The following is a 27085-nucleotide window of genomic DNA, read 5'->3' on the forward strand; positions in this document are numbered from 1 at the left end:
CCAGGTAAGAGGATACTCACAGGGAGCAGAAGAGTCAGAAGCTGCAAGGGAGCTAGATGGTCAAGCACACAAGTGACATGCTGGTAAGGCAAGAACAGCTACAGAGGAACTCAGGTACTCAGACTTAACCACCAGATTTTCAACATTGCCTTGTTTGTTCCAGATTTTATTTATAAAATATTTTTTTTATTTATTGCTGTCCTACAGAATAAATATCTTAGTTTTTTATCAATTCACTCCTTTAGAGAACAGTGTTCTTAACATCTCATTCACAGCTGTCTCGCAGTATGATCTTCCATAAGATCATACTTCCCATAAATTGATACATTCTCCTGACCTTCAGGTTTGTTTTTTTTTTAGTATTGAAAAAAATCCCAATAGCCCCTGGCAGCTTATGCAACCTTTTACTCCTTAACAAAAAAAAAAATTTAAGATAACACAAACACAAATCTAAATCATCTCCTTCACTATGAACTATATAACTGACTTTGGCAGGAGTAGGATGACAAGTGCTGTGTAAACTTTCAAGATAAAATCTTTGTAAATTATACTGTTATAAATAAGCAACATATGTGGTACTATAAGAAGTAAACCTGATTTAATCCATCTTACAGAATGTGGAACAAAACTAATTGAAATAATATATAATATTGTAAGACCATTTTTGCAGTGCCAAAATGTTAGCAAGTAGGTATGCATAGTATAAACTTCCAATTAACTAATTAACATAGTACGAACTTATAGATAGGAAGAGTCTGTCCAGTCCTTGGGAACATAAGCACACAGCAGAGAAAGTGTGTCATTACTGTTATTTCTGAAGGTGATGCACGTGCTTGAAATACACTTGGGTAAACAGCATGTTCAACACTTACAAACGATCGCAATTCTGAGAGTATATTTGATATTATTGCATTGGGGTCATCATATTCTTGTGGCTGTTCAAAGGGATGTCCCGCTTTAGTGATCAGCCAAGCGGCAAGCGTGCAAAACATAAAGAACTGCTCACCAGGATTAGTGGGCAGTGCAAAGTAGTGCCTGTTTAAAAAGGGGAAAAAAGGGTAAATATTTTGAGCTCCCAAAACTCTTACAGCACTATAGGCCAGCACAGGCTAGAAAGCATTTTCTTCGACTGACTTTGTCAATGAGTCATCTATCAGAACTAAACTCAGGATGTCTAGTTTCACATATAAGCACAGTAGACTAAGTTTTTTATGTGCAGCTCATCCATTTTGTGCTCCGATTCAGCTATTAATCAACATTAGACGTCCAAGCACTCAAATGGAAACTGGGCACTCCTCTCTCCTGCCAGCAGGATTATACAATTTCAGTTAAACACCACCAGATTAACATTTCCACATAAACGCAAGTTTCTCCTCTTGTTTACCAGAGCAATCTCAAGTCATGATGAGCTCAATTCTGTTCCCATTTAATTTTAGGGAAGCAGAATCCATCCCACCACTTCATAAAATACCACCACTGACTAGTTAAGAGCCTATGCAAGGTATTCATTCAAACGTCCTTTGCATAAGATAAACTACAAAAAAGCTCAAAAGAATCAAAAGTCAAAGATCTGCAATTGCCAATAACTTGTAGGCCACAAATGAGGTAAGATTTTTCTAAATCTCAGGCATTTTTCACAGGCCGAGTGATTTACAGGGCAAGACAAAATTTAAATTTTAAAAACATCCTCTGAATAGATTAGCAAAAGTTATTGATGACTACTGTCAACATCACACAGCGAACAGCCTACTTAAAAACAAAATGAAAATGATCCATTGCATCCTTTACTCATGACACTGGAAGCCAGGGTGGATTTCTCTCATCTTTTATCTACTTTAGAACACATTGAAAAAAGCTTTAGAAGTGCATATTGCTCTCTATTACAGGGAGTTTAGACAAACAGCACAAAGAAAGGTATCTGTATATGGGCATATGATTATGCCTCTTTAAATAAAGAAATAAATTTTGCATCAAGTGACCATGAGAAAACTTGAACGGCACTTCCCTGAGGAAGGGAAAGCAAATTTACTGAAGCCTCACTGCCTAAAGAAATGCGTCCTCTTTCTGCATATCGTCCTCATCCATGCATGCCCTTATGCCACAGTAAGCTCACCTCCTGTCCCCTTCTTAACATCCCCAAATACTCCTCCTGACAACAGCAATACAACCAGTTCCTTTTTCCCCACAAGTTCCCCAAACCTCTTCCCCTTCCCAAATTCCTCAAGAGTGACAAGAGGCTGGTGTTCCTAAATCAGTGCATAAGCTCAGATCAGAGCATGTTTTTGAAGCGATCCTTCTACCCATCCTCACCTACTGTGCTTCGGGTCGCTTCAGAGAGCAAGGCACACAAACTAGATCGATTTTGGGTCACACTAAATTGAAAGATGTGGTCCTAATGAGAATTCAGTCCATAAAATCGGACCACGGTTAGACCCCCCCCCCCCCCAAAATATCAATCATGTGCACACTGGATACTCGGAACCAAACTCTTCCCCTTAGAGGTGTAAAATGTGTTCATCTGATTCGTGTCAATATGGAACAATGCTAGAGTCACACGGTGAAGTGTGACCCTCTAGCATTTGACCGTTCTGTTTGTGCTTGTATAACGGAGAGGCCGTTCAGTGTTCAATTGAATTGTTAACTGTCTTAATGGTTGGGATGTTGATTGACAATTTGTGTAGTTAATTGTTAAGAAAGAATTTTAGTTAGGAGTAGAAACTAACATCTGAGAATTTTAACAAGATAATAAATAATGCTTAGGCCAGACAAGACGGCATTAGCAATGAATGCTTCACTGTCAAGAGGCCTCCTAAAAGGATACAACTCAGTAACTTCAAGGACTAACAGTGGAAACATCTTGCTACAAAGGAGAGAAAGAAGATAAGGGAAGGCCACAAATCAGCCAGCAGTGATAACAGGGAACTTCTTGGCTCAGGAGGCGCTGAAGCATGAAAACTGGGGGAAAGGTAATTCCGGCAGGGGGAGATTGCGACCACCGACCCAATTCAGGACCAAAAAGACTTGCCCCCCCACACCTGTAAAGAGCATGCGTGCTCATCTACATGGCAAGCGTGGCTAATTTAAATACGGCTGACCAACGGCAAGTGGAATGCTTATCACTGACCAAAGAGTGTAAACTTAGGCGTGTTTTTACTAATTGTTATTAATTAAGTAACTGAATATAAACCCTGTAGTATCGTATGACGGTATGCACGTTAGGCGGAAGGATCCCCCGTGCATCCAGCGCTGCTTGCTTGTCTCTATTCAATAAATTGTATACTTTGATTAAAATTCCTTTGAAGGCTAAATTAATCATAACAATTGGGGGCTCGTCCGGGATGGTCTTGGTTCCTGAATTCTGACTTGATCTAGGAGGGGCGCCCCACCATTTGGTGGCTCCTGGTCAGGTTGGGTCAGGGCTAACGCCATCCTGAACCCGAACAGGGACAAGCAAGGAATTTAATTTTTATAAGCTCCCTTGCCGGCTGCAGCAGTTTGTTTTGCCCGTAATTCTGCGCGCGAAGATCCAAACGAAGACGACGGAGTCGTAAGGATTTAGGTTGTATACCGTTTGGTTGGGTGGGATTCGGTTGCCTGTGTGTGTAAGAGTGTGACTGAGACAGAACCTAGTTCTGAAGTGATTGTGGAGGTCTTCTAACCGCGGTTCCAATCTCCCGCGAGGGACTTAGCCGGTGAAGGACCGAAGCGATTCCTATAGGATTCGTGGGTGGGTGATAGGTCCTAAACCCCCTGCAAGACACTCTTACCGGTAACCAAGGGCTGTAGGAATTGCCACAGTAAAATTCCTAGATGGGTCAGACAAATTCGAGGACCCAGGACCAGAAGAAAGGGAGCAAATTACCAGACATACCATCAGAAAGTCCATTGGGAATAATGATTAGAAATTGGAATGAAAGGGGCCCCCAGAAAAGGAAAAAGTAAATTAAAATTGGTTCAATATTGTATGGTTGAATGGCCGAAGAAACCTTTAAGACCACTTGTCTTTTGGCCTGTTTTTGGATCTTTTGAAGACTGGATTTGCCAGGCCTTGAATATATATGTTAATTCAAAGGAACCTTTTAGTCAGGAGGAAAGTGAATATGCAGAATTATGGATCAGGACTTCACGTCCTTTTCCAGCCTCAATACTTACATTAAAGAAAAGAGATGAAAACTTTGAGGAAGAAGAAGGAGATAAAAATGAAAAAGGAAGGGAAAAAGATGATAAATGGGAACCACTGGATAACCTGCCGCCCCCATATCCTAATAATTCACCTCTGGCAGCGGCTTCCCCTCCAGTGGCCGTAGTATCTCCACCAGTCCCACTGTTATCCCTGCCTCCCCCACCAACAGCACCAGAATTAGATAAACCACCGGCTGCATGTACGAGAAGTAGGACTGCCGTATCTGAGGGGGCTTGTCTATATCCCTTACGAGAGGTACCCCTCGGAGGCAATCAGGGAGGCATCGGGTTTGTGGCAGTCCCATTAAATACCACAGATGTAAGAAACTTTAAGAAAGAAATGGGGACCCTATTAGATGATCCCCTCGGAGTATCTGAAAAACTAGATCAATTCCTAGGCCCCAATACTTATACCTGGGAAGAAATACAGTCCATTTTAGGAATCCTATTTACTGCTGAAGAAAAGGGAATGATTAGACAAGTTGGAATAAGGATTTGGGAAAGACAGAATCAAGCAGGGCTCCCGGGAGATCAGAAATGGCCAAATGTGGATCCCCAATGGGATCATCAACAACCTCAAGGAAGACAGAATATGAGGGATTTGAGAACGTTAATCATACAGGGAATAAGGGAAGCGGTTCCCCGAGGGCAAAACATTAATAAAGCATTTAATGAACAACAAGGAAAAGAAGAATCTCCAACAGAATGGTTGGAGAGGTTGAGGAAAAGCTTACAAATGTATTCTGGAATTGATCCGAATACAGTGGCTGGGACCGCAATCCTTAGAACACAATTCGTAGCTAAATCTTGGGGGGATATAAGAAGGAAATTAGAAAAGCTGGAAGACTGGCAAGAAAGAGGATTAGAGGAGTTACTTAGAGAAGCCCAAAAAGTTTATGTTAGAAGGGATGAAGAAAAACAGAAAGCAAAAGCAAAAATTTTTGTAGCAGCAGTAAGAGAAAGTCAGAAAAATAAGACTCCGTCTGGAGAGAAAAGGGAAAAAAAAATAGAGCAGACACCCCCGCGACAACCTTACCGAGAGAGATTTACAACTCCCGTCTGTTACTACTGTAACAAGAGAGGACACGTTCAGAAGAACTGCCGAAAACGGGAACAAGATGAGAGAATGTTTAAAGAAGAATAGGGGTGTCAGGGGCTATATCTTCTGGGGACTCCAACATCAACAGAGCCCTTGATAAAATTATTAATTGGTCCCCATAAAGAGGAAGTTTTATTTTTAGTAGATACAGGAGCTGAGAAATCAACCATTCAAAAACTTCCAAAAGGAATAGAAAAAGGGAAGAGCTATATGTCTGTAGTTGGGGCAAAAGGAGAACCTTTTAAAGTACCAATTTTGAAAGATGTAGAAATAGAGACAGAAAAGAAAATTTGCCTTAATGATTTACTTTTGCTCCCTGAAGCAGAGTACAATTTATTAGGAAGGGATTTGATTTTGAAGTTAAATTTGGGCATTCAGAGTAAAGGAGATAAATTGCAGATTAAATTATACACTTTAACACAAAAAGACGAAGAAGCTGTTAACCCCTCAGTGTGGTATAAAGAAGGGGAAATTGGAAAGATAGAAATGGACCCCATAAGTGTTCAAATTATAGATCCTTATCGCCCAATTAGAATCAAGCAATATCCTATACCCAGGGAGGGCCGAAAAGGATTAAAACCTGTAGTTGACAGACTTCTGGAAAAAGGAACTTTGGAACCATGTATGTCACCCCATAATACACCCATCCTCCCTGTAAAGAAGCCGGATGGCTCATACAGAATGGTACAGGATTTAAGAGCTGTAAATCAGCGAACGATCACTAAGTTCCCTGTGGTGGCAAATCCTTACACTTTACTGAGTCATATTTCTCCTAGATATACTTGGTATAGTGTAATAGATTTAAAGGATGCTTTTTGGGCCTGTCCTCTGGATGAGGAATCCAGAAATTATTTTGCCTTTGAGTGGGAGGACCCCGAAACAGGACGAAAACAACAATTAAGATGGACTGTGCTACCACAGGGGTTTACAGAGTCACCAAATCTATTTGGACAAACTTTAGAGAAAATCTTACAAGATTTTACATTACCCAAGGAGGTAAAATTATTACAATATGTGGATGATTTATTAGTAGCAGGAGAAACTGAAGAGGGGACCCGAGAGGCCACCATTAAATTGTTAAATTTTCTGGGGGAGAAGGGATTGAAGGTGTCCCGATCAAAGCTACAGTTTGTGGAACAGGAAGTAAAATACTTAGGACATTGGCTGAGTAAAGGAAGGAAGAAGCTAGATCCTGATAGGATATCTGGGATTCTATCCTTGAGACCCCCACAAACTAAAAAGGAAATTCGACAAATATTGGGATTATTAGGATACTGTAGACCGTGGCTTGAAAATTATAGTGAAAAGGTAAAATTCCTATATGAGAAATTAACTAATAACCGACTCAAGTGGTACATAGAAGATGACCAGAGATTCGAGGAAATAAAAAAGACATTAATACAAGCACCTGTATTGAGCCTCCCAGATTTAGAAAAACCTTTCTATCTTTTTGTAAATACATCAAACCAGACAGCATATGGAGTTCTTACTCAGAACTGGGCAGGAATCAAAAAAACCTGTGGGGTATTGCTCTAAGTTGCTTGATCCAGTAAGCAGAGGATGGCCTGCTTGCCTCCAAGCTCTGGTTGCCACAGCCTTATTAATAGAGGAAGTTCGAAAAATTACTTTTAGTGCTCCTTTAAAGGTGTATACCCCACACAATGTCAGAAATATTTTACAGCAGAAGGCAGAAAAATGGTTAACAGACAGCCGGATCCTAAAGTATGAAGCAATACTAGTAGACTCCCCTGATTTAGAATTGAGGGTGACTTCTGCCCAGAATCCAGCACAATTTTTGTTTGGAGAGTCATCAGAGAAAGAATTACAACATAATTGTTTAGAGGTAATTGAGACCCAGACTAAGGTGAGGCCAGATTTAAGGGATACTGAGTTGGAAGATGGGGAGGTACTATTTATAGATGGTTCCTCCCGAGTGGTGAAAGGGAAAAGAAAATCAGGATATGCAATAATTAATAAAGACCTAGAACTTGTGGAGTCAGGACCCCTGAGTCCATCATGGTCAGCTCAAGCTTGTGAGCTGTATGCCCTCTGTAAGGCCCTGGAATTATTAAAAGGCAAAAGCGGGACTATATTTACAGATTCTAAATACGCATATGGGGTAGTCCATACTTTTGGGAAAATTTGGGAAGAAAGAGGTTTAATTAATACTCACGGGAGAAATCTAATACATCAAAGAATTAATAGTAAAAATTTTAAAAGCATTAAGAGAACCAAAGGAAATAGCAGTGGTACATGTGAGAGGACACCAAAAAGGATTAGATTACCGAACTCGAGGGAATAATTTAGCGGATAAAGAGGCCCAGGAAGCAGCCCTGAGAACTAGGGCCGCTAAAATTAATGTAGTACAAACACAGGAGGACATCAGCAAAAAAAACACAGGAGGAGAAAGAGAAGAAGTTTACCCCTGAAGAAAAGATAAAAATGGAAAAAATAGGGGCTAAGTTAGAACAAGGAAAATGGATATTGCCTGACCGGAGAGAAATTCTGCCGAAAGCCTATGCCAGACAAATATTGGAACGTTTGCATGCGCAAACACATTGGGGTACAAAGGCGTTAAGTGATCATTTCCTTAAACAATTTGGCTGTATTGGGATTTTTGAAATAGCAAAGCAGATTACACAAGGATGCTTAACTTGTCAAAAGGTAAATAAGAAAGTGTTTCGACAAGTAGCAATAGGAAGGAGAAAAACAGCTTACAGACCTTTCGAGAAAGTACAAATAGATTTTACTGAACTACCTAAAGTAGGGAGAATAAAATATTTATTGGTAATAGTAGATCATTTGACACAATGGGTAGAGGCTTACCCTGTAGCACGGGCTACAGCACAGATGGTGGTAAAAATTTTATTGGAACATTTGATACCTAGATATGGGATAATCCAGTACATTGATTCTGACCAGGGCACACACTTTACTTCCAGAATAATAAAACTATTATGTCAATCTTTAGGCATTCAGTGGGAATACCACACTCCATGGCACCCACAAAGTTCGGGGAAAGTAGAAAGAATGAATCAAACAATAAAACAACAACTGGCTAAATTAATGATTGAGACACAATTGCCTTGGACGAAATGCTTACCATTGGCACTGTTAAATATAAGAACTAAACCATACAGTGAGACTGGATTATCACCATATGAGATGTTATATGGCATGCCCTACTTTCAAGGGATGCCTTTGGGGAATAATATAATTGAAGACCATAGTATCCAAAAATATATAATTACCATTGGAAAAAGATTAAAAGAGTTAAGGGAGATTGAGATGGTGGCCCAGACACCACCTTTAGGATTTGCAATTCATCAGTTAGAACCAGGAGATAAGGTTCTAATAAAAACATGGAAAGAAAGAAACTTATCTCCCCTTTGGGAAGGACCTTTCCTTGTTTTATTAACTACAGAAACGGCTGTGAGAACTGCTGAAAAAGGGTGGACACATGTGTCGCGAGTGAAAAGTCCAGTGAAGGAGTGGACAGTCACATCTGAACCCGGAGAAACTAAGCTAACCATCAGAAGAACCTGATGAGGACATCGTCAAGGAACATAAGCTAAGTTACTGTGGGAATTTTATTGTGACTACTCCTGTAGAATTGGTAAACGGAGAAGCTCCTAAATGAATACCCATTAGGGGAGACAATATGTCAATAACAAGGATCAGTTAAATATTGGTTCCTGGGAATAGCAATAGGCTATCCATGGTATACCCTGGATTTCTTTCAGACATAGCATACGAATCCTTAAATACATTGAGGTAACTCAGGAAAGGACACCCCTTAAGATTATGGAAGAGGGCAAGACCGGATAGGGAACTGGTGCTGTGGTTTGAAAAGGTCTGCCAAGGGCTGCAACCCCTTTGGGCCGTGACCGCCAATCACTATGGCCCTTACCGGACCTCTTCTAGTCCTGCTTGGGGTGAGTTCCTTAACCCTGGCTGTGACAAACAACTGCAGTCAATGTGTGATAACCACTAGAAGGGGACGGATAAGTTCCCAAGCTTTGGTATATCATACTGTCTACGACTGTAAAGGCCAGGAAATAGGAAGCTGCATTCATAATCTGACCCAGTATGCTTTATGCAGAGAAGGTAACAGGACCGTATGCTATGATCCAAAAGAACTCCCTTACCAATATTGGGTAGAAATGAAAACAAATTCGGAAGTAGGAAGACTAATTGGAACAAGTAAGGTTATAGCATTTTATCATGAAATAGAAACAGGGGTAAAATATGAAATTCCCACAGTTGCTAAAAATCTATTTGTAAATCTTGCTGAAAACATTGCGAAGTCACTGAATGTAACCAATTGTTATGTTTGTAATGGGACAAACCAGGGTGAACGATGGCCATGGGAGGCTATGGAGAGCAATATAAGTAACCCCCAAGTCTGGAAAACAATGGGAAAGGGTAATAGGAAACAACAATGGGTGCTTCAGACGAGTATAATTGGAAGGAGTTGCTGGCAGAATCTAAAAGACAATGGAAGACCAGTAGGTAATCTAGAGTGTGAGGGAGGTTACCTATGGAATGAAACTCAGAACAATTGGGATAAGTGGGGAAACCCACTGGAGATGAATGATCAATCTAAGAATTGGACCAATGGAACAAATATACCAAAAGGTTGGCCAACTCCTGAAGGACAGTATTGGATTTGCGGCAAACTGGCTTATGCATATTTGCCAAAGAATTGGACAAGATCTTATGTATTGGGAACTATAAGACCCAGTTTTTTCCTGTTACCCATAAGTCGGGGAGAGCGACTGGGAGTCCAAGTGTATGTTGAGGCTGATGAGTTAAGAAAAAAAAAAAAAAAAAAAACAAAAACGTCATAAGCGGAGCTTACAAATTGGAAATTGGAAAGATAATGAATGGCCTCCGGAGAGGATTATTGCTTATTATGATCCAGCTACATGGGCAGAAGATGGATCTTGGGGCTACAGGACCCCAATATATATATGTTAAATAGAATAATTAGATTACAGGCTGTGGTAGAAATAGTTGTAAATAAGACTGGAGATGCACTTGGATTAATTGCAAAACAGAACACCAAAATGAGAACTGCTTTGTATCAAAACCGCTTAGCTTTGGATTATTTGCTAGCACAAGAAGGAGGAGTGTGCGGAGAATTTAACCTTAGTAACTGTTGTCTAGAAATAGATGATGAAGGAAAAGCTGTAAATGAACTTGTAAAAGAAATTAAGAAAATCGCACACGTCCCAGTTCAAACTTGGAATGGAATCAATCTAAGAGAATTAAGGTGGAACTTTATGGATGGTAATTGGCTTACTAAAATTGGAATAGCTGTACTGGGGATATGTGGAGGACTGTTAGTAATTCCATGTTTAATACCCTGTTTTACTAGACTAATACACTCGGTTATACAAGGAATGCAGATAACTGCAATACCTGTTGATCCAGAAACAAGGAAAAAGAAAACTCATTCCTTGATGATAATAAAGACAAAAGAAGACCCAAAACTGATACCAATTCAGCAAGTATTGACTAGATTGGAAACAAAAACACGAATCAATGCCATAAAAAGAAAAGATGAGGGATTGTAAAATGTGTTCATCTGATTCGTGTCAATATGGAACAATGCTAGAGTCACACGGTGAAGTGTGACCCTCTAGCATTTGACCGTTCTGTTTGTGCTTGTATAACGGAGAGGCCGTTCAGTGTTCAATTGAATTGTTAACTGTCTTAATGGTTGGGATGTTGATTGACAATTTGTGTAGTTAATTGTTAAGAAAGAATTTTAGTTAGGAGTAGAAACTAACATCTGAGAATTTTAACAAGATAATAAATAATGCTTAGGCCAGACAAGACGGCATTAGCAATGAATGCTTCACTGTCAAGAGGCCTCCTAAAAGGATACAACTCAGTAACTTCAAGGACTAACAGTGGAAACATCTTGCTACAAAGGAGAGAAAGAAGATAAGGGAAGGCCACAAATCAGCCAGCAGTGATAACAGGGAACTTCTTGGCTCAGGAGGCGCTGAAGCATGAAAACTGGGGGAAAGGTAATTCCGGCAGGGGGAGATTGCGACCACCGACCCAATTCAGGACCAAAAAGACTTGCCCCCCCACACCTGTAAAGAGCATGCGTGCTCATCTACATGGCAAGCGTGGCTAATTTAAATACGGCTGACCAACGGCAAGTGGAATGCTTATCACTGACCAAAGAGTGTAAACTTAGGCGTGTTTTTACTAATTGTTATTAATTAAGTAACTGAATATAAACCCTGTAGTATCGTATGACGGTATGCACGTTAGGCGGAAGGATCCCCCGTGCATCCAGCGCTGCTTGCTTGTCTCTATTCAATAAATTGTATACTTTGATTAAAATTCCTTTGAAGGCTAAATTAATCATAACAGAGGCACGACTACTCACTAAGGTGGACAAAGTTTGCTTTCTTGCTCCAAGAATACTCATGGTCTGACAGCTGGTTAAAAACAGTTTACAGCCACTGAGCTCATACTTGAGCCTCCCTCCCAACAAGAGAATAATTTGGACTATGTTCCCTCCCCCCCCAACCTGTTGCTTACAGAAAGCTTAACTGTGTGATATGCTGCTGTGCAACCTGGTTGAAACTGATGGATGGATGGACTTTAAAGTTAATTGGGCAGCTGGATATTGGGAGGATGGAAACATCGGTCCCATTTCCCAAGTTTCCTGTCTCCCACCATAATTAAAAAAAAAAATTTGTTACGTATGAAACAAATATATATTAGATATGAAAAAACAGTGGATCCAACCCCCCCTACACATACACACTCCCCACAAATAGTTACCCTGACTACAAGAAAATAATTTAGAGTAGTATTAGTTTTTGCACATACATTGGCACGCAAATATTCAAACTCGAGTTATCTACTAGGGGTAGAGAAAGTCCAGTCACCATTTACTTATCACATCTCAGCGTACAAGAGGGACTTGGCGTTTTAAAAGTCTCAAAATCATAGGGGAAGCCGGCAAGTTGAGTGGGTGTTACCTAAGGCAGGCACCCGAGTGCCAGCCCTCCTCCCCTAACCCCTGGCCCCATCCCCACCGGCTCCCTTCTGCTAACGCTCCGGCGCTGGGCCCGGAGGCGCTCACCCACGATACGTCTCTGAGGCCTCTCGCTGTGGCCGCGGCAGCCACGGACCCTCACGCGTGGGGCTTCGTGCGGCGCGACCCCCGGCCGGCCCCCGCAGCCACCCGAACGCCTTCAGGGCGAGGCCCCCACCCCCGCCGCCGTCCCCCCTCCTCCCCGGGGCCTTCCCCGCCGCCGGGCGCCGCCGCCGGCCGAGGGGCACCTGGAGAGCGGTCTCATGTTGTGGCGCCGCAGAGCCTCCTCCTCGTAGCTCAGCAGCTTCAGCTTGTCCAGCAGGTCCTCCATCAGCACGAACATATGATAGGCCGCGCCCGGGCCCCGCTCCCCCGCCGCCGCCACCCCCCCCTCCTCCTCACGCTCCCGGTCCCGGTCCCCTGCCGCCGCCCCGCGCCGGCTCCCGCCGCCGCCGCCCGCGGCCTCCTCCGCCATCTTGGAGCTCTGCCGCGGCCCGTAACCGTAGCAACCGGCCCTACCAATCCCCGGCCGCCTCGGCCTTGAAGCCTCCCTCCTACCCCAATACAATGCTGTGACCAGCAACTCTTGTTACCTCAGACCCTTTGTGCCCCGCATTGAGCACCAAAAAGGACTGTCGGGCTTTAGCCCCAGTGAGAAACCAAGCACCCCACAGCAGCTCATTCCCTGCACCCGCCCTAGGGCGATGGGGGAGGGAGAGTCAGAAGAGCAAAAGTAAGAAAACGTGTGGGTTGAGATAATAGTGAAAATAAAACTGTAATAGTAGTAGTAATAATAAATTACTTAATACTTATTTATGAATTATTAAATTACTTAATAATAAATTACGGTGAAATCGGAGGGGGGATAAAAATCCAAACAACAAATTCTTTAAATTCTACTTCTTCACTGTCCCTAGTATAGCGCTGTAGTTCGGATTTAGTATGAGAATAAGGTTAATAACACACTGGTGGTTTAGCTGTTGCTTAGTAATTGCTAATTAGGTGCTAAGTGTTGCCAGGTGGTGCTTCTACTGATCAAGGACTTTTCCAGCTTCCCCTGCTCTGCTAGGGGTGTGAGAGGCTGGGAGGGAAGGGTACGTGGCCAAGGCAGCTGAGCCAAACTGGTCACAGGGATCTTTTGTCCCATATGACAGCATGCCCAGTATTTTAGCTGGGGGTAGTTGGCATGGGGAAGCAGTGATTGCTGCTCACGGACTGGTGGTGTTGGTTAGTGGGTGGTGAGTGGCTGCATTATTTGTTGGTTCCCTTCTTATCCCCCCCGAACTCCTCCTCTGGGTTTCACTGCTCTTTCTTGTTGCTTTCCTTTTCATTTTATTATTATTGCTGCTATTACTCTTTTAATTATCAAACTATTCTTATCTTAATCCATGTGTGTTCTTACTTTTGCTCTTGTGATATTCTTTCCCATCCCACTGGGGTGGGGAGAGTGAGTGAGTGGCTGTGTGGTGCTTGATTGCTGAGCGGGGCTAAACATAAGGGAAAACTGATTTCTTTTGTGGGACAGGAATGAACCTGTGTGTTACCTGAGCTCTGGTATGCGGACGTGTGGCTGTGAAAGAAGCAGGGAGGAGGCAAAGGTTCACAGATTCAGGAGAGCTGTATATGAAGTTTATTTTTATATATATATATATAAACCCTGCCTGCAAGAAACGCCTGAATCAATAAGGCTCTGAACTTTTTGGCTACTTGTGAAATCAGAAAAGGTAAAAAAACCCTGACATTCTTCTAACAGCTCCATGATGTTGTAACTGTATGGGGTGGGGGAGACGGGGAATATGATATGTGTATATTGAGGTAAAACACAGTATTTTTGGTCTACACCCTAAGAAAACTTTGTATGTTTAGAATGTGGGAACCTTCTTCCTTTGGGAGTATTTCTCAACAACTGAAGTATGAAGTTAGCATTTAAGTTGTGAGAGTTTCACTTGTGGGAGGCAAAGAATTAATTCTCTTTTCTACTATAGAAAATGGCTCCTGAAGATTCAGTGGAGAAATTCTGGAAAGCTAGTATCATTGTGGCTAGTACAGGATTTCAGCAGTATGTGATTAATATGGGTTTTTTAGAACTTTACACATATTTTTTTTTCTTGTTTGCTTGTTGGTAAAACTTGAAATCCTCGGACATTTCCAGTTCTCATAAGTGTGTGTGTGTGTGCTTGAAATGTGCTGGTTTTAAGTTACCTTGAAAAGAAATTAATCAGAATCCTTTTTTCTATGGAATAAATAACTTTTGTTTAACAGCGTTAAGAGAACATTCCAATATGCATGGCTGCTCTCAAAGTAGGTCACAGAGGAAAGTTCACTGAGCAGAGACTGATTCTGATGCCCCTATGCTAGGGGAGTGCTCTGATCAGGGTTCAGATTGAATGCAAAGTTCAAAGATTATGTAGATGTGGGACATGTGGTTTGGTCACTGACTAATAGAAGAAGAAGCAGCAGCATGTGCCATCTGATATTCATTTCCTATGGTCGCCAAAAAAAGTGCAGTCTCTTCTGAGCTGTTCAGTGCTTGACTTTGCTGCATGTCTTGGAAGAGGCATTTTAGTTCCTTGCCCTGATCTCGGAAACCCTAGCTGAGCTGTGCCCAGGTGAGCCTGTGGTGGTTCTGTATGAAATAAGTCTCCTGAAAACTGGAGCATCAGTAGCTGACATAACTGCAGTGATCTTAATTCTAGTTGTATGTTGTCTGTATAGATAGTTTTGTATTGATATTTCATTATAAAGCCTTGGGGCACAATTTCTTGTTTGTGCCATTTAGGTCTGTAACAAACAGGAAAAGCATGTTTATTCAGTACTTTGTAGCGCGACTCTTAACTATCAGCATATATATGCTTTATGCCTGTAAGACCCCAGACCTGCTGAAACAAAGACTGGCCAGAGCCTGCACTCCTCAGCTTTTTCTACAGCCCAACAAACCTTTTTTTTTTTTTTCAACACGCTATGGTGGGAAGATCCAAAGCTAAGATTTGTGCTGAGCCTGAAACTTTTCAGGTAATCGGTTGTAGTTCTGTATTTCAGTACGACATTGCAGAGTACAGCTAGAAGATGAGAGGCAGCCAGTGCTGTCCAGACTTGACTCCTTGATGCAGCCCCCAAAAGCATTGTAAAGGTACTGTTGGAACCACTTTATTCTCAGAATGCCATTGCCAAACAGTACAGGCTGTCTATTAAATGAGGCAGATCACTCACAAAGGGAAATTTAACATTGATTGCAGTTTCTGAAATTCAGACATCAAGCACAACATATTGTATTAATCAAGTTGGAAGTGATGGGCAAATGAGCAAAAAATACAATAAAACATGATGTATACCACTTGCCAAGGCAAGGAGGAAAAGAAGGCAGACAGCAGCAATTGCCCCTAAGATGGAACAAAAATATATATCCTAAGTGTTTGTTTTTACTCTTGCATCATCTCTGATTCAGGTTTAATACTTCAGTGCCCCTTGGTTGGTTTTTTCCCCTAATAGAAAAGTAAGAATACATAAAATTATCACACTAGCTACGCAAAAGAAATAATGTACAAAAATCCTTGGGATGTAAGATTCACATCCACTGCAGTAACACACACCAGTCAAAATTATTCACTATTATTAAAAAAACTGGCTAGCAAGCTTGTGCCCTGTGTAAGTCAGGAATGGTACCTATAGCGGCCGGTTGGGGAGAGGAAAAGGGCTAGGGGAAGCTCTTTATTCAAGCTATTTGATGCGTGAAGTAATTTCTCCACTGTGGTATGCTATATTTTAGAATAGCGCGCCTGGGTGGAGGAAGAGTGCAGTCTATTAGTTAAAATAAGATTATCCTTTTTTTAATTGTGCACAAGAGCTTCCAGTTCATTGTTATTTAACTGAGAAACCAGAAGATATGATGGGAGAATCTCATCCTTTGCATTCCTACCTTTGCATTCCCATTTGGGGGGGGGGGTGGGGGGGTGGAATTCCCAACATTTTTGGAAGTTCTGTTGATGCTCTTTTGATCTGGTGAAGAGTAAAGTGTGAGAAGTTCTTTATATCTGCAATATTTGCAAATGCAGGCAAATTTCCCATCTCAGAAGGTCAAATGTTGCAGTAATCTGAAATATCTTTCAGGAAGTAGAAAAATCTGCCTTGACAAGGGATGTCTTATATCCTTTTGGAAATTGTACTTCACCACTTTTCTTTGGTGTTCTGCTCATAATGGTGAAGATTAATGTACCCTAGCCCTTTAAGAACACTGAAAGTAAACACTTTCTATGTACTGAAAATAAACAGAAGGTATCAGTCTGCAAAGGATTGCACGGTAATGAGAGGGCCTCAACCATTATAAAATGTAAGGTATTGATACATAATGATCTTAAGGCCAAAACCTGGGCCAAGAATGTTGCAAACAAAAAACATGATACAAGGGCCTACAGTCCTTAATAAACTGTACAAAGGAAATTATAAAATTAGAGTATGTGTTTTACCTACATTCCAACAGGTTTTCTCCCCTCCATGTTGTCAGTTTGATGTGGAGCCTGGTGTGAACTAAAGACATGAAGGGACAGAAAATATCATCTCTTCTCATCTATTTATTTTGCATAGGTAGGTTTTGGCTCTATTGTTTAGTAATAATTGTCATCTTTGTTATTTTTTGTAATTTTTTAATAGGGGGAATTAATTCAGACAGTTTATTAATGGTAAATAATTGATTGGGGGTAATGTAAAACACTCCTGAAGGAGAAGGCAACTGTTTGGAAGATGGCTGCATGGATGGCCACGGCTATCGAGCACGTTGAACACACAAACTGTTACTTGCCCATGTTTCTGTCCCATGGCTTGGCTGGTGAAGTGTGTTTTGTGACTTCTCAGCCAGCAGTAGTTGTCAGTTTGTACCGAAAATGGTTTGAAATACATTGGTTGACTTTGCACTGAGATGGCTGAGGAAAAGTCATCCAGACTGCCCTGCTGGCTGAGCTGGAGAGGGCATCAAAATTTCCAAGACGATAGCTGCAGCACGACACTTGCTGCCAGCCTAACAGGTTGTCTGACCTTGATGCTAAGTTAATGCAGTCAGTTTTTGAAAAGATTCATTTAAAATGGCTCTTCTATGCCAGCAAGGCCTAAACTAAATGTTAACAGCAATCAGATGCTACCACTTGTATGAATTAATTTTGAGGAATCCACACCTTAATTACTTCCAGGGGCTGTGACACAGCTCCTTGACACTATCTGTGGTGGTGAAGCTGTTTCAAGAAGTTCTGTCCTTCCTGTGGGCTGCACAATCATGTGTTTTGTTTTTTTTTTTTTCCCTGTGGTGGAACAACTGCTGGGCACTGTGTGAGGTTATTGGTAACCTGGGTTTTGCAACATGGCACTGTGAATGTTTGAGCCGGTAGCAAGCTGCAGCACAAAAGGTTTTGAGGTTAAAGGTGGTGCTTTTGGAAATGCATTTGAAGTTCAGGTGCTAAGGTGGTGGTGTGCTGATTTGAATATGTAGGTGCTTACTTGGGATATCTACTTAAACTGATTATAAGCTCTAAGACCAGAGCTTTCCATTATAATCTTGATTAAATTGAATAAAGACCCTTGCTGTCCCAGAGACTCACTTTACAGAAAAGCCATGAGAGAGTTGTTGGCACATTCGGTAGGAACGTGCCACCTGCCAGCACATATTTACATATTATTTTTTTTTTGTCAGGTATAAGTTGGGGCACAAGTATGCTTGTAGCCTAGATTTAATTTATTCATTTGTACTTATGGGCTTTAGGTTTTACAGAACAGGAAACAGTAACAGGGCTGTTTTCGAAGGAATGCATCCTCCCTTGTCCTTTCCCACATGGGGATGATGAAGTAATTTACTGGAAAAAAGGGGACAGAATTGTGCACAGCTACTACTACCGCAGTGATCAACTGGAAGGACAAGACCCAGATTACAGACACAGAACACACCTCTTCCAAGAGAACATTCCTAGTGGAAATGCCTCCTTGAAACTTAGTAACTTGACTGTGACTGATGAGGGCTCTTACACCTGCTATGTGGGAACACGGCAAACTAAAAGTGAAAAGGAAGTCACGCTGCGCATAAGAGGTCAGTAAGACATCAAAAGTACTTGGATCACACCAGTGGAAATATGATTACACCAACAGGTTTTTTTTTCCATGTTATTTCTCACATGGAATCAAAACCCTCCAACCCAACAGAGTGCCTTCTGGGCCCTGATGGTATTACCAGGCAATCCATTTTCTCTGGTGAAATGTTGTAAGATGAGTTGAAAAATTTCAGTGCAGCACTTGTTCTTGTAACCTACTGCACTGTGATTTCTAAAGGGTAATTAGGTAGCATACCTGAGTTCTAAAACATGTGGCTCCTCAGAACAATACAGACCCTGGCATTGACAGTTGATAATGCTATGCTTTCTTCTGAAATCAAACACAGATTAAATTTTGTTCCCAGTTATGTTTATTCTCCCCAATGTTATTTCAAAACACCAACCACTTCAAGTTAAAAAGGATTTTGAAAGTAGTAGGATTGATTTTTCTTAATGATTTTTTTTTTTAATCTACAGTTCCCTCTTACTATGCACTAGAATACCAAAAGACAGGCACAAAAAGGACGCTGAAGTGCTATGCCTTTCTCACTTATCCAGCACCAAATATATATTGGGTACGCGGCAATACACCCATCCAAGCAACAGATTGGTACAAAACCAGAGATGGGGTTCTCTATTCTCTTAGGAGCGACCAAACCATTACAAACACATCTGATCCTTACTACTGTCATGTTCATCTCCCTCATGAAAAGTGGGCTGCTGAATGGATATTGCAAGGTAGGAATGAATGGAAATCTCTTCCTGCATTGTTACTGAATGTCATAGCTGGTTTCAGAGCCAAATTAAATATAGTATTTCTTCAGTGGGGCAACACAGATATGGGATGGTGCAAAAGGGTGCGCCTCTCTCTTTGAAACTCATCTGTTACAAGGCAGCACATGTCCAAGAAGTAGGGATAGGACGGGGTACCTCGCACTTCTGTAAGTTAGCTTTACTTACTCCCAACGTTTTTTCCATATCAGTTTCATGTTTCAAGAGGTGCATACTAACCAAACTTTACACTCTATCAAGAAAAGAATGAACTTAGGCAAAATACATGGAAACCTTACTGAACCTGTGAGGGCAGGGAAAGTTTGCCTGCTGCTCTGGATGCATATACTCCTTACACAGTCCATTCACCATCTTTTGTGAGAGATTTTTTCAGTACTGTTTGATGCTTTCATCGTGCTTTTCCAAGAACGTTCTTAAGTGTATGAGTTGAGTGCTGGGGGTGTTTGGGAGTGGGGAGAAGCAAGCTTGCATTTGAGCAAACAGCAGCTCATTTTGTTAGTTAAGGAAAAAGAGGGCTATGAAATGTCAACTCTCTGTTTTGTTCTCCTGCTGAAATTCACTGGAAATTTAGCTCAAGTAAGTAACTGTTACTTTTGAACTGCTCCTGTTTCTTAGAAAATATTTTTAATTGGATCAAGAGCAATTCCCTTAAGTTGTGCATGGCTGCTTCCATCGCCCTGATTTCCCCCTAAAGTGTACCCAGACACACTCAGTTCCTAATCCACTGCATATGTTTTGGAACAAGAGTGGAGTTTCTAATTTACACACTATAGCTTACAACATGGAAGTTTTCAAGTATGGCATCATAGTAGGTAACAAGTGCACTGTAAATATCTGTTTTGTTAATCTGTCCTTTTGATCCCCAAGAGAAAAAGGTACATTTCATTACGCCTTTGTTTGCATCCATCTAGTCTCTCACTGTAATGTATGGAAAATACACTGTTTTCCTTTTCCTTATGTAGCAGCAGTGTGGGTTACAGTTTTGTTTTGTTGTCATGGTTTTGAACACCATCCCTCTGTTCGTTCAGCCTCTCAAAAAGAAACCAAGTGTGGTTATACCCTGTCAAAATAAGGTATTAGTTTCCTCTCCAGCAGACTGCCAGCCACCACAGCCTCCTCCAGTTTTCCTTCCTTTGCAGCAAATCCCTGCTGTCAAATGAATGGTTGTGCTATGATATTAATCTGTCTTATATTAGCATTTTATACATTAGCTATTAGTTCCACTTACCTATTCTTTCCTCCCCTTTCCTTTTACAATTAATGAATAGCTTTTAAAAAGTGTTCCACACAGACAGGTAAAATACTTAAGTCCACCACAGCTGAGAGTTGTTTCTAATTAAATAAAATCTTTTTAATCATTTAATTGAATTATGTTGTAACAGTTTTACCTGCACATTTAAAGCAAAAGGGCATCTGATTAGTAGCATTTTTCTCTCTGTTCCCAACATGTGGGATTTCATGCTACTTAACACAGTAACTTAGACTAGGCTGGATCACTTCTATTAACGAGCCCCCCAGTTAGAGGAGAAATGAGCAAATGAAACCAAAATAACTTTCAAAAGTATAGCTAATACCAATTAGATAATTTTATTTTTTAATGTAAGATAGGTTTGCTTTTAAGATCTTCAGATGCTTCTAGAAGCATACTGTGATTTTTGAATATGATATCAAAATAGTGAAATGTTTTTATATTTGTCCACAGTAGCATCAGACTACAGAAAAAATTGAGAAAATATCTAAATAACCTTCACAGTATTTAAAAAAAATTGCAGAGGGTTCTTCAATTATCTCTTTCAGACCAACTGTCTAACGTGGAAGGAAGTAGCACTGTAATTCCTTGTGAATATAGCAATAACACTGCAAACAATGAAGTTTTCAACGTCATCTGGACATTAAACAGAAACGGTGCAATCTCAGTCCTGGCCTCCTTCAATGGTACAGCTTACTCTTGCCAGCCTCAAGTCCAGATGAACCAAAGTGACTTTTCGCTGATGTTGCGTGATCTTACTGAAAACAACAGCGGAGAATATCTGTGTAATATTTCAGCACCTCACTACACAAAACTTACTGTGACAACTTTACAAGTTAGTAAGTTGCTGCTCTTTCCATTTTGGAGGATGGGGACCAGTGAGGGGAATTCAGAGCCAAAAGGTCAATCAGAAATCTGTAAAATGTTGAGAAAAATCATCTTTTGTAATAAGTACAGGTGGGTAGAAGAGATACATTATTACTGTTGTCCCAGAAAAAAAAGGTTACCTAAGATGTATTTATTTGAGGTTTTGTTTTGTTTTCGGTTAGCAGCTTGTTGTGGTAAAGGTCTCAAAATCTGTGGCTGCCCTCAGAGCTGAGGGCTCAGGCAAACTCAGACTTGTGTACTAAATGCTCCGATAATAGGAAATATGGTCTTTAAAGGTAGCAGGGAGATGAAGGGAAGCCCAAAGTTGTGGTATAAATGTGCCTGCAGAAGAAACCTTGCTGAGGAGAGCACACAGTTGTTATTTTCAAAGCTTTAATTCTACACAGCAGGCTTTTTTTAGACCCAGGGATATATATATGTTTATATGCATGACTGTTTTTATGAACTGTAGTAAATTTCCAACTGTGAAGTCTTAGTTACAGTCCTTCCATTGGTTCCAGTTTCAGAGAGACTTACTGATTAACTTTTCTATCTATTGAAAACTCTTACTGAGGGTTAAAAAATTTACTCTGGCTTTCTAAAATTACAGTGCAAACTATAGATTTGTTCAAAAACTCTATGCTGTTTGGGATGCAGCCTCCTTAAATCTCAGTCCAAAGGGAGGAGGGGGGAAAAAAAACCAACCAAACCAAACCAAAAACATTCAAACTGTAGCACATAAGCATTTTATGTAATTAAATACAATCACCTAAAGACTGAGAAGTAATCTGGGACACCTTGTTTGTTTCTTTCTTTTAAGAAAGAAGAGAACTTGAAACAAGTCAGTAGGACACGAAAAACAGAGGCAACGTAGCAGAAAAGGGGCTAGAATAAGTGATAACAACGGCACATTTTTGTCTTCCTTTCTTGCTCCTCCACCATGATAGCTTAGTTTCAGTCTGAAAACTTGATGTAGGGTGTGCTTTAAATAGCAGTGGCTTTATGAATCTGAAGGAGGGAAGTTAGATTAAAGAAAACAGTTAAGTCAGACAAACACACTCCTTGCAGCTCAAATTCCAGCGTGATCTTCCTTATCCTATAAACTGAGTATCATGCCTCTGAAGTGGAGAGCGTTTAACACCTCCAAAGACTTGTACACTTAACTGATACTCCTAACTTACATGCACAGGTGCATCAGTCTCCCTGTACATTTACTGGAGACAGACACGTGTACCTGTTCTGTCCAAAGATGATCTGAATTGTCCTCTACAAATGCCGTTCTCTAGCCGCTCTCTGCAAATGGATCATACAATAGCCATAGGTGATACAAATCCCCTCTTTAGTGGCTAAATTACTGTGCCACTCACAGAATTTTCCTACTCATGGACCAGAAATACATTGCACAGAACAGAATACACTAACCAGAGAGGTTAGCATCTCTGTGGCAGTACAGGCTGAAAGCAGGTAAGCATAGTAAGTAGGGCATAAGGGAGCTTGCTAGATCAGGGTGTTGGACAGTGGTCATAGTACAGCAGCTGCTCAATCATCAGAAAGATTTCCAAGTGCCACTGGAAAGGAGACTTTCAAGGGGAAAAGTGAGATGGATTTACAATCATTTCAGAGGCCTTGTCCCGTGTAAAGAAAGGTCACAGCTGCTCTAGCAAAGGAACTGAGAAGACGTAAACACAGGTCTGCATGTGGGGACAGAGCCAAGCTGAAGGCAATGACTACATTAAATGCTCTGTTTTGATAGTTCTCATTTTTAAACTGTTTGCTGGGCATCCATAGGGAGTTTCCAAAGGTGTGTAGAATTTTTCAAATTCTTTGGATGAGATGCAGCAGTGGAAAGGAAGCCTGAAGTAGAAGAACTGTACTTAAAGGAATGAGTCCTCCAGGTCTGAGGGTTCTCATGTTGTTGAAACTGGCTGGCATAATGAGATGCTTGGTGCCGTGCAGGACCAAGCTCTGCTAGATGGGCTCTTTCCACCTAAGCATCATGCTCACCTGGATTGCATGGTTGCATCATGACGTTGGGAAACATTTTAGATGAAAGTTGCGAAGATCTTGAAACAGAAATCATTAAATCTAAGGTCCAGGCTGGATAACGCTTACTGAGGAGTTCTACTGGAAATCAGCAGTACTGTTAATGGCACTGAGCACTGTGCCAGTGAGGCAGGGTTTACCATAGTGGGCAGTTGATTGGTTGTTTTTTTTTAAAATGGGGCTTGTATTAAGAAGCCATCAAATCATATTACATAAGCACACATGGAATTTTGTATCAGCACAATTAAGTAAAATCTTGCTTTCAGCTATTCACACAAGTCATTAAGGTATCTCTTTCAAGTTTTATAGTATGGGTCAAGTAACTTGAATATTGTTCTACTAGTAACATTAAGAATAAACTGAGACATTGTCCCTAATTTGTATTTTTAAAAAGATTCAGGTAACAACTGGAGAATTGTGGTAGGAGTGATCGCATCACTAGTGGTGGTGGTGGTAGCAGTAGCTGCTATTTTCTGCGTGTCTTCAAAGGTATGTAGAATTATTAGGGGCTTTATTTTTAAAGATACTATTAAGCTTAAAGCCAGATCTTGAATGTTTGACCAAAACATAAATTTGATTTGCATTGGATAAAGGATACAAAAAAAAGACTGAAAATGGAGGATGATAACTCTCACCACAAGTAAATTGTCCTCATTCTTACTATTTTCTATTTCTATTTACTATTTTCTATGTCTAGAAAACCCTCTTTGGTATACCTATGCAATAGTATTTTGGTTGTAACAATGTTAATGTGACCTTCCCTAAGACTAAGAGGTTGGTTATTCTTCACAAATACTTTCTGATAACCAGTTTGATGGTTTTTAAAGCAAATTAACTTTCTCTCAAAAAAAAAAACCCAAACCAAAACATGGAGTCCCTCAAACAATGCACGTACCTAGTTTTTGGTAGGGCTCAGATTACTATTTCAACTATATCCAATGTCAAAGCTCACCAAAGCTTCAGTGTGAAAGGTTATACTGCTTGCTTTGGTTAGGTCACCGTTAAAACCATATGGTCCCTGATCTCATCTCTCCACACATCTCTCCTATTTACTAGAGTACAGCATCTTCAGGTGGATGCATTTTATTCTTATGCATTTGTAATAGGCTATCTGTCTTATAATATAAAATGTTCTTTCCTCTGCATTTGTGGTAAGTACCCTTAAAAAAAACCCCAAACTTTAGCTCTTGGTCCTTAGGGTACATCTTTCTGTCTCTGACAATACAGCCCTATCTGTGGAGGGATATACCTTCAAACTCCATGGGCCTTTAAGAATTTGTTACAGCCCAAATTCGGAAAGCTTCAGGAGACCTCTTACAATGGTTACCATGAGTTTCGACAGGAAGGCACCAGAAAGCCAACTCTAAAATGGTTGAGTCTCAGGCTTTTTTCACTTTTCTCACACTTAGAGATTCACTTGCATGCTGCTTGTTAGCCAATTGTAATGCTAACATGCTTTAGGGATGATAACATACTTCTGAGGTGAAGCTGTTTAAAGTATTTAAGCAAGATCCATTTATCATGGGACCTGCTGAGACCTTTAACATATCATAGTCAGAGGAAGTGGAACAGCTTACAGGTTAACTCATCTCTGGTTACGTTGATGGAGGACTAGATGGAAGAAACAGGAATGTTTCTGTGCTGTTATGTGGATGTTTATTGTACTCAGCTAATGTTAAAATGGAAAATACTGACATGTCTTTATAGTGAGCATGTTTTGCTCTGTTCACACTAGAGGATTAATTTTGCACATGAGTGGTTCTTACAAACATTTTTGTTTTAGCCAGAAACACAGAAGGGATCACAGAATGAGACGGAGCCTATGAACACCCCGACATAATGAAGAAAATCCCTCTCTGCACACACAAACACTACTGAGATTGCTGCTGCAGAGAACAAAGCATTCCTTCACCTTCCCTATTGAGTTACATGAAGAGCCACATGGAAATCTGGTTATCTGAGCAACAGTAACAAACAACTGAACTGATCAAAACAAAAAAAGTCAATTGACACTTGTATGTGAGGAGTCAGCATGAAAAATTGGAACTTGGATATCCTAAAGGGACAACGAAGAAGTTTCCACAAAAAAAGGTTTGAAGTTTTGAAGGAGAATGACAACTCACTGTTTTGTACCTCATTTAGTATTTTAATTTCAAGCAAAGACAAATTCCCTCTTTAGAAGTGGAAAAGCTCTAAGTGAATGCTCAATTTCTGAGCCACAGGCAGTCCTGATAGGACATGTTCCTCCACAGCACGTCTAATGTCTCTCCTGCCACTGGTGAACAAAAGTCCTTTGGCTGTCTCCTGGTTTCAGCTGGGAAAGAGTTAATTTTCTTCACAGCAACTAGTAGGGGGCTGTGTTTTGGATTTGTGCTAAAAACAGTGTTGAAAACATGGGAAGGTTTTAGTTGTGCTAAGTGGTGCTTACACTAGTCAAGGACTTCTTCAACTTCCCATGCTCTGCCAGGTGCACAAGGAGCTGGGAGGGGACACAGCCGGGACAGCTGACCCCAACTGACCAAAGGCATATCCCACACCATATGGCACCATGCTCAGCATGTACAGCTGGGGGAAGAAGGAGGAAGGGGGGCACATTCAGAGTGATTGTAAAAGAACAACCTCAACCTTGGAAAGAACTGGTATTGTATATGTTTTATTAGCATTTATCTAGACTCCTTTAATATTTAACCTAATCTTAGGGATGGGATATCTTGGCCATCAGCAATTATCCATTTAATCAAGGACAAGCATTCCCTTTACAAGAAAATTACGGAAAGTTGGCAAGAGATATTAGCCTTAAATTGTCCTTGCGTAACATTAAGTACCCTAACCCTTTTTATCCGTATGTGGTTGCATCAGTAAAGACCACAGAGGAAGGCATGTGCAGAAGAATCTGAAGCGGAGTGACTTAATGCCATTGTGCAACCTATGTAGATTAGAATACGCATGGACTATTGTATAACTGTAATGAGGTGACCAGCTTTGGTGTGCTTGATTTGTGGAAAACCACCAAGCACCGAGGCCTGCACAACCCTGAAATAAATTAGCAATGTCTCTCCTGAATGTAAGATTATTGACTCATTGCACACTGGGCACCGAATCCACTTTTTGGACAACATGATAGTGTTTGTCTTCTCAAGTAATGGTTACGTATGATGGAGCCCTGCTTTTCTGGAGATGGCTGAGCACCTGCCTGCCCATGGGAAACAGGAAATAAATTCCTTGTTTTGCTTTGCTTGGGTGTATGGCTTTTGCTTTACCTGTTAAACTGTCTTTATCTCAACCCACAAATTTTCTCACTTTTCTGATTCTCTTCCCCCATCCCACTGCTAGGGGCAGTAAGCCACTGGCTGTGTGGTGCTTGGTTGCTGGCTGGTGCTAAACCACAACAGGCTGGTAGTAATGGAAGCTTCTAAACTGACTAGTTGCATGAAAAAAGTTTACTTTCTGCTCTTCTAAAAACTCATACAGACTCTGACTGGCAGGGCAGATGGAAGCTTGGTTATCCCAGGTTTAACCTGTGGTGCTTTAACAATCTGCAGATGAAATACATGGCTGTGAACTATGCTTGGATTTGCCCTTGGTTTTGATTTTTGTCAGAGATCTGCTGATTAGGATTTGTTCTAACATAATGAAGCAGGCTGTTGGCAAGATGTGATCTATTGATCCCTGGGGTTTGGCAAAATAGAACCACAAATAAATGAACGGAATATACAGTC

General features: G+C 40.9%; 2 protein-coding genes across 13 annotated transcripts in view; one reads left to right on the forward strand and one right to left on the reverse strand.

The window, feature by feature from the left end:
- The window catches only part of IFT57 (intraflagellar transport 57), a 36489-nt gene extending 23652 nt beyond the window's left edge, over nucleotides 1-12837 (reverse strand). For all 3 annotated transcript variants that reach the window (XM_064468086.1, XM_064468106.1, XM_064468096.1), the window contains exons 1-2: nucleotides 12596-12837; nucleotides 873-1035 (exon numbers count right to left, since the gene is read on the reverse strand). In XM_064468086.1, coding sequence (XP_064324156.1) covers nucleotides 873-1035; nucleotides 12596-12822 — 390 coding nt within the window. In that variant the 5' untranslated portion in view covers nucleotides 12823-12837. The remainder of the gene's footprint in view (nucleotides 1-872; nucleotides 1036-12595) is intronic.
- Nucleotides 12838-12952: 115 nt separating this feature from the next.
- Nucleotides 12953-27085, forward strand: HHLA2 (HHLA2 member of B7 family). 10 transcript variants are annotated; one of them, XM_064468143.1, is made up of 9 exons: nucleotides 12955-13080; nucleotides 13873-14071; nucleotides 15374-15477; nucleotides 16825-16928; nucleotides 18094-18414; nucleotides 18893-19153; nucleotides 21005-21295; nucleotides 23761-23855; nucleotides 25150-27085. In XM_064468143.1, the coding sequence occupies exons 4-9, from the start codon at nucleotides 16880-16882 to the stop codon at nucleotides 25204-25206; spliced, it is 1074 nt and encodes a 357-aa protein (XP_064324213.1). In that variant the 5' UTR covers nucleotides 12955-13080; nucleotides 13873-14071; nucleotides 15374-15477; nucleotides 16825-16879; the 3' UTR covers nucleotides 25207-27085. The 10 variants fall into 10 exon arrangements, 8 of the variants coding, with proteins under 8 accessions (XP_064324262.1, XP_064324244.1, XP_064324213.1 ...); XM_064468128.1 differs by having other exon boundaries at nucleotides 15387-15477; XM_064468153.1 differs by having other exon boundaries at nucleotides 15387-15477; nucleotides 16849-16928.

This window comes from Phalacrocorax carbo, chromosome 1, assembly GCF_963921805.1.
Source record: "Phalacrocorax carbo chromosome 1, bPhaCar2.1, whole genome shotgun sequence".
NCBI classification, from domain to species: Eukaryota; Metazoa; Chordata; class Aves; order Suliformes; family Phalacrocoracidae; genus Phalacrocorax; species Phalacrocorax carbo.

Coding starts and splice junctions, on each gene's coding strand:
- HHLA2 (XM_064468143.1), top strand. CDS start 16,880: ATGAAGGGACAGAAAATATCATCTCTTCTCATCTATTTATTTTGCATA. Junction 16,929..18,093: donor CATCTATTTATTTTGCATAG/GTAGGTTTTGGC, acceptor TATGGGCTTTAG/GTTTTACAGAACAGGAAACA. Junction 23,856..25,149: donor TTTTCTGCGTGTCTTCAAAG/GTATGTAGAATT, acceptor TTTTTGTTTTAG/CCAGAAACACAGAAGGGATC.